The following is a 7521-nucleotide window of genomic DNA, read 5'->3' on the forward strand; positions in this document are numbered from 1 at the left end:
GAGGGACAAGGGACGAAGGAAGGGAGGACAGAAGGACAAAAGGGAGGGAGCAAGGAAGGGAGAGGGAAAGGAATAGCTGAAGGGGTCAGGGAGGCCCCGGAGAGGGGCCAGGGGGAGCAGAGGATGCGGAGCAGGAGCTGCTGATCCCCGCGGGCTGCCGGCCCTGACCGCGGCGAGAGAGCCCGGGGCAGACCCGCGCCCCCGACCCGCGCCCCCTGCCCCAGCTCCCACTCGTCCCCGTAACCCTGCCTCGCCCACGCTCGGGTCCCCTCCTCTTCCTCAGCCCCGGGGCCCCGGCCGGTGCCGAGCGGGGACGCGGCGCGGCGAGCCCGACCAGGAGCGCAGGCACTACTGCAATTTTTTGCCGCAACACGGTGGCCGGAGCCGGCTTGCCTGGTGCCGGCTCCCCCGTGCCGTGGGCGCCCCGTCGCCCTCTGCCTCCCGGCGAGGGAAAGCAGGCGGGGCGCGGGCGCACACGCTCCGCGCACACCCGGCGGCTGGGAGCGGGCACAGCGCGGCGATGCAGCCCGGCATCCCTTCCACCCCTCCACAACAAGGTACAGCCGTCTGTCCCCCTCCCCACTCCCCCTTCTCCGCCTCTTCTCGCACCTTTGCAAAGTCCAGCCCGCAGCACATTCATCCTCACACTCTCTCCCCCAGCCCCGCTGCACGCATCCTGCCCTCCCGTCCCTCCCGCACCTCCAGCGGCTCATGCAGCCCCGCCGGGGCTCCGGGAGGCTGCCGGGGAGAGGCGAGCGCGATGGAGAGGGCTCCGGCAGGAAGCCACCGTCTCCTCGGCTTCGCACCCCTCCTCCCCCTTTTAAAATAGCAATAATCGTTACAGTAGTAGCAACAAAACCCTCGGAATAATTCCGAGCAATTAAAACGCCACCGCAAACGCCGCGGCCCCCTCCCCGCCCGCATTCGCACGCCCGGCGGGGCGGCCGGCCGCCCCCGGGGACTGGGGGAGATGCTCGGCGGCCGGCTCGGCACCCTCCCTACCTCGGCGGCCGGGGGTCGCCGCGGCCCCGCCGCGCTCCGCTGCTCTCCCCTCGAGGTCTCCCCGCCGGCAGCTCCGCGGAGCCCCCCTCCCCCGGGGCCAGCACCCCCCGGCGGCGCCGGGTGCGGAGAGGAGGCACTGCCCGGCGCTGCGGTAGCCCGGCGAGCTCCGCCGCATGCAGCAAGCGCCCCGCCGAGCCCTGCCCCGCCGCCGCGGTCCTCCGCACACATGCGGGGAGAGGATCCCTCTGCACACGGGCGCCCGCTCCCATCGCACTGCACTCGCCCACCCCTTGCACGCAGAGAGCCCCCTCCCCTTCGCCTCGCACACACGCACACACGCTCGGAGACGGAAGGAGACGCCGCTCCGGGGAGGCAAACCCAGCACATCGCAGCCTCCAGAGCCTCTCCCGCACACGCCGTTACCTTTCCCGGAGAGATGCCGGGCTGCGCCCCCGGGGAGCTCGGGCGGCTGCGGCGGGGCGGGCGGCGCCCCCCGGGGCGGTGAGAGCGGCGGGGCCCCGCTGCCGCTGCCATGGGCGGCCGCAGCCACAAGTGCAGCCCGCGGCACAGCCGGGACGGGGCCAGCCCGCCCCCGGCCGCCCAGCACCGCGGTGCTGGGAAAAGCAGAGAGGGGGAAGGAGAGGAAAGAAAGGACTCCCCCACCCTCTCCCCTCCCCGGGTTTTCTGACAATTCCCCCCTCCCCCGCCTTGAAACAAAAGTAGAGGTGGAAACTGAGTGGGCAGGACGGTAACATTTGCTGCATTCAATATGAATCGCAATTATGGAACAAAATCGCTGTGAGGAGACGTAACCGACCCCTTCTTAAGACAACACGGCTATTTGTACATCTTATTATTTGTGGTTAGGTGAAATTCCTCCTCTGCAGGTAACAGCTGCAGTCTGATGGAAAAAAAAAAAATCCTCCGATGTTAATGCACTTGAGCAAAACAGATTCTGCTAATTGAGAACTCCTATTTACTCTCTATTTCATAATATGACTTTGAAAGTAACGAATACCCCTTAACAATGTGACATCTTTTCCCAGGCAGAAGAGTCAGTTAACCAAATGAAATCTTGCAAGGGGAGTTCAACTGTTTGTCCTTTACTGTGAATGCTAACATAATTTCACATAGAAAAGTGATAGTGTATTGCACCCATACCAGTTGTGAGTGGTAGTTTGGGGTAGTAAACATCAGGGAATGGAAAACAACAACTGATTTCTTCATTTACAGATATGAAATAAATAGCTTGTTCTGAAAGCTGTCTGCATCTAATTGAAATAATTGCAGAATGTTATTTTGCATTATGTGGATAGACTGATACCTGAAAACAAATGCAGCTGAGACATCAATAATTTGCATATCACAACAGAACTGAAAGTGATCTATGATTAATATTCAGCCAATTAAAAACTGAAGTCTTTAAAATGTAAACTCCCTTAATTATTGAACCATTAACAAAGTACTATTCACATAAAAGGGAATGCATGTATATAAAGGGCCTGGTTTAGAAGGATTTGCTTGTAGTTTAAGCTGATTTTCTCTATTGCTTTATTTAAATAAACTTTCAGAATAGGGAGCATAGGTTTATAATAAAATTAATATAGGAAAATATCTGACATATTTTAACAGGCACAGAAGTGCAGGTGTAAAGATGAAGGTGACAGTTTTGTTTAACCAGCTATATTAAGCTGGATGTTAAAAACTTCCTTGCTTGTTTAGTAGGTGAAACACCATAAAGATGATATCAAAGACAGATCCCTACTCCCACCACCACTCCTTGCTTAGAGACTGAATCAAAAGTCAACCAAGTAGCATAACAAAGGATCGTATTTTAACCAAGCAAACCATGAAATGAAGAAGCATTGAAGAGAACTGAAATTGTGCTGTAACTAAATAATTCTTGATGTTTGTATTACAAGTGGCTATTGACAATGACATATGTTCATGATACTGTAGAACTTATCTGACAATGAAACTTAGTTATGCAACACAATTTAATTGTTCAGATTTTAGTATGCTGTATTTTTTAAAAAAATTATTTCTAATTTGCAGTCATGAAAAATAACTCCTCCTCCAAATCTTATTTAAGTGGTTCTAAGCCACTTGTCCTAGCCCACAACATGTCAAACTCACTAAGATTTAGGCTGATACATCAGGACAACAAACCAAACCAAACTGAGGATAAAGTATAATATAAGCACAAGCTTAGAGTCAAGATTGTGATCCAAGATGACGGCATGCTTAAGGAATAATTCAGTTTAAGGGGTTACATCCTAGAATCACTTGGTTGTACCCCCTCCTTTGAGATCTAGATTAAAGTTCTGTCATCAACAGTAGAAATTTTCTAGGTAGCCTGATGGTAGATAGTAACTGGAAGATAGAAGAGACATAAAGGGCAAGATTATCAGGTCTGGTTTCCTGAGGTTTCCGAGATTACTTCAGGCTACACACCGTGCCCATTACTGACATCTCTCACCTTTTCTTAAATGTCTTATTGTGATGGAACCTCATTTATTCCTCTTGATATTTGTTTCTCTGTCCTGTCTGTTGTTTGCCACAGGAGCATGTATTTTCCTTCTTCAGTTTAGCAAAAGGAAAGCAAAAACTACCAAGCAGATAGATTAGTAACATGATATTTTGCAAAGAGATGTATCTGAGGAAGAAGTGGAAAGGTGAGATACACTACTCCCCACCGAAGGAGACATGCACGGGTGGCATTCGCTAATAGTACAGTTAGCTTATCAACCATGTCATTACTGCATCTAAGAGAAGTTAATGGCAGAGCAAGGTAATTTTTACTTTTGGCTACTGAAATTCATCATGTAATCTGCTCAGAAATTATATATAAATTTATTTATATTTTGTTGCCTTTCACATTTCTGTGAGAGCTTCTGTACAACATTTTCTAAATACACAGACATGCTTGGTCACCTACCTTTCCCAAGTTACTTCTGGGCTGTTGCAAGAACTTGAAACTAAAACTGCATTTGAGGTCTGTCAGGAGAAAAACCTTCAGTAACAGAATCCTCAAAATGCAGAGGCCAATGGAGATGCTGAATCTCCTGCCCACAGCCCAAAACATTGGAGAGCAAAGGTAAGCTGCTCAGCACACATGAACATAGGACTTCAGGTTAAATTAATGGAAGTACTTTTCAATGAATTGCTTTTTTTTATTTCATCCACAGTAATTTTATGAAAAATGAACTGATAGGAAATGGGAGCTAAAAATCCTAAGCATTCTTGGGAGATTTACCTGTATATTTTAAGTTTGCAGACGACACCAAGTTAGGTGCATGTGTCGATCTGTTTGAGGGAAGGAAGGCTCTGCAGGAGGATCTGGATAGGCTGGACCAATGGGCTGAGGCCAAATGTATGAAGATACATCATCTGAACTGAGGCTGCATTTGTACACATTTGTACAACCCCTGTGTGGGGATGTTTAACTCAATTGTTTATGTCCTATACATGCTTATGTCCTGCTTATAGCTGCAATGGCATCCTAAATGATTTTTTCCCATGTTCTGAATTGAATTGCATGTCTCTGCTCTCTCCCCAGTTTGTCTGTTGAAATCCTGAAAATTAAAAAAGCTTTAGTCCCCTCTAGTTTGAACTAACAAGAGATACTGATTGCCCACACACCTGTGGTTCTTGAAATCTGAAGACAAAGACTAGAAATTGCAATTACCATGACCAGCTGGGGAGCAGGCCTTAGTTGTTCATGCACTGACTTATGTGCTGGCCAGCTGTGAGCAAGCCTGGTGTACCCTGCTGCCAAAATCACACCTGGGAGAGAACCAGCGTGCACACAGATCTGTTTGGGTTGCTCTGTTTGAAAAGGCTCATGCCAGAAGTCGAAGTTCTCATAAAAGTCACCACGAATTACTGGGAATTACTTTGAATTGGGCTCTAATTCATAATTATTATGTTAACACCACACATTATGCCTTCCTTCTCAAAAAGAATGATAAAGATAGACCAACAGTTAATGTTGTAATACTTTGCACAGGGCCCAGGTAGCAAAGAAACTGTTTCATTTGAACACATCAGAAGCTGGTTAACAACTCTTTGAATAAGAAAGTAAAGGCTCATGTGGGCTTTGTCTGCTTCTGGAGCTTCCATGGTTAAACAATTTCTGTTTAACAAGTCTACAGCATGTTTCTGCTCACAGATAAATCAGTAACAACTGCCATACTCAGCAAACAACAACCAACACAGCAAAATACAACAATGACTACAGAGAAGCATCTTATAATAGGGCTTCAACTGATAGGACATAGCCTTTTGAGGAGAACAAAAAAAAAAAGGGCAATAACTCTACTCATTGTCCTCGTCTTCTGTGTATTTAGTCAGACTGTCTGTCAGAAGAGGGGGAGGGAGAGCATCCTTGAAAACTCTGTATGTACTGGAGTGAGTCTCTGCATGTGCATCCTTTTAAAGGTACAGTGTGATAGGAAACAGTGTGAGTCTGCAATACACTGAAGGCAGAACCACTGTGAAAGAGTACTGTGCTAAATAAGGTGGAAGAAATGCTGTCAAATACATGTCTCTGCATGGCTCCATATTATTTCTACCTAACTTACTCCATTTTATCTAGGAGCCCTCTTCAATGTGCAACAAATAACCTATCACCTGCTCCAGGAAAGCATCACCCAAGAAAACACTGACATGTATGCATCCCTTCAATGAGGATTGGTAGGGGTTTTTCATTCCATTTTTTCCTAGTCATTTGCAATGAGTCGATTTCTTCAAAGTTTGATAAAGTAGGCATGCTGCTGGTAGTGGGTCTGCTGACTTTGTAAACTCAGCCTGGGGGAATGTGCAGCCCCATAACAGTACTCTTGCCAGATATAATGGTCAGGGCACAGTGGGTAGGCATTTAAATTCATTAAATTGCAATATGCCAGTGCAGTGCCATCAGTACATGTTTACTTATTTTCTTTCTATATGCTCGTTTGCCCAGGGATTGTTTAATCTCTAACTCACTGTTAGAAGCTCAACCCAAGCTTGGCCTATCCTGCTGTCCCCTGAGACAATGGAGAGCATGAAATCAGAAGACAAACAAAACCACCAACAACAAAACAAACAAACAAACCAACCAACCAACCAACCAAAAACTAATGGATGCAGAATTTATCTGAAATATTGCTACGTAAGACTGCATGATCTAAGGTCAAATGTGAAACCTAGAAGCAACTGCTGTTATTCTGCCCAACACTCTTGTGCAAGCAGCTCAGTAAACTGATTTCTTAGGAAAAGGCATGTATTTACAATAAGGATTCCATGCCAGAAAACTCTGATATTATTAAATATTTCTGAATTAGGAAATAATACTATATCCTCCCTGAGTGAATGGCCTATGAAAATAGTACAAAAATGGCCATGTATTGCAGAGGAATACCAAGTTTAAGAAAATTTGACCCTGGTTGGAAATGACGGAGGACAGAAAGAGGTGCTCTATGAAGGAGAAAAACATATCATGTGACAAGCCTTTTTTCTTTGGTTGCTTCTAGTAACTTATCTTGTCTACTACAATGGAGCAGTTGTAGCTCTCTTTCATGGCATGAATGCCATAACTGTTAGGCTTCAACCTGGTCAGGTTTGATAGGCAGAGGTCACATGACATTAACAGAATGTGAATAACTTATTTAGAATACTCTAATATAAATTCTCACTGCCCCAAGTTTTTCTCACATGTCAGACTAACCCTTATCACTTTCCAGAATTCCAGAAATAAAGTTCTTACATGGATGAAGATGGAAGGTATAACCCTCTTATCAAGCTACCTGGAAGCAGAAAAGTCTCTTACTTTATTTCTTAGACAGTTCAAGAATAAAGCTATATGACAAAAGAGAATAAAGTAATTTTCATCCAGTCTAAGAGTGAAAAAAACCCACACCTTGCTTTCATTAAAGCCTAAGCTGGTTCTGGCTCTCGGATGAAGAGCCTCAAGCTGTGACATCATGGAACAGGGGATGAGTGCAGAGCAACTTGTTAGCTAACTACTGTGTCTCTTGGTAAACTGGGAGGGCCACCTCCCAAGTACTGCCATTCCTTTGCTCATCAGCTGAAAGATAATAGTGGCAGAATGAATAGACATCTACAGAAGAAGCCAGGTGCATTACATTTGGTGCTTGGTTTAGGAAACAACTTACATGAGGGATGAAATATCTAAACCAAAATTAAGATTGCACGAGCTTGCTCGTTGCTCTACTTTAATCTTCTTTTGCTTCTGGGGTTTCTTTTGCAGCTGCCCTAATTTCCTCTAAGTTTACATGTCCTGTTAATTTCCGTGAAGACCTCCATGAAGCCTGAAGCCTCATAAGCTGACAAACTTTCTATTACTGTTTTTAAAAAAGAAGGCATAACCTAGCTTTCCTATTACCTGTAGCCTTTCACAAAGGAAGGTCCAAAGGAAGGACCGTGAAGGACCACGGTCTTTCAAGAGAGCAGAAATTGCAGCTACTTCATTAACCGAGTGGTGACATGTTCTTAAACTTAATGATTATAGGCCAGCGC

General features: G+C 46.4%; 1 protein-coding gene and 1 long non-coding RNA gene across 6 annotated transcripts in view; one reads left to right on the forward strand and one right to left on the reverse strand.

The window, feature by feature from the left end:
- The window catches only part of SLITRK4 (SLIT and NTRK like family member 4), a 9004-nt gene extending 7354 nt beyond the window's left edge, over positions 1-1650 (reverse strand). The window contains exon 1 of one of the 5 annotated variants that reach the window (XM_035324917.1): positions 1426-1650. Coding sequence is in view for 2 of the 5 variants with exons in the window: in XM_035324915.1 (XP_035180806.1) it covers positions 1003-1177 (175 nt within the window). In the remaining 3 variants the exon portion in view is untranslated. Of the gene's footprint in view, positions 1-249; positions 374-393; positions 409-609; positions 942-1002; positions 1301-1425 lie in introns of those variants that run through there. The other 4 variants (XM_035324915.1, XM_035324916.1, XM_035324918.1 and 1 more) reach the window with 4 other exon arrangements.
- On the forward strand, positions 318-6876 carry LOC118166202. The gene is made up of 3 exons (XR_004750374.1): positions 318-557; positions 5600-5697; positions 5966-6876. It is a non-coding gene; the product is annotated as an uncharacterized LOC118166202 (long non-coding RNA).
- Positions 6877-7521: the final 645 nt, after the last annotated feature.

This window comes from Oxyura jamaicensis, chromosome 4, assembly GCF_011077185.1.
Source record: "Oxyura jamaicensis isolate SHBP4307 breed ruddy duck chromosome 4, BPBGC_Ojam_1.0, whole genome shotgun sequence".
In the NCBI taxonomy this organism is placed as follows: Eukaryota; Metazoa; Chordata; class Aves; order Anseriformes; family Anatidae; genus Oxyura; species Oxyura jamaicensis.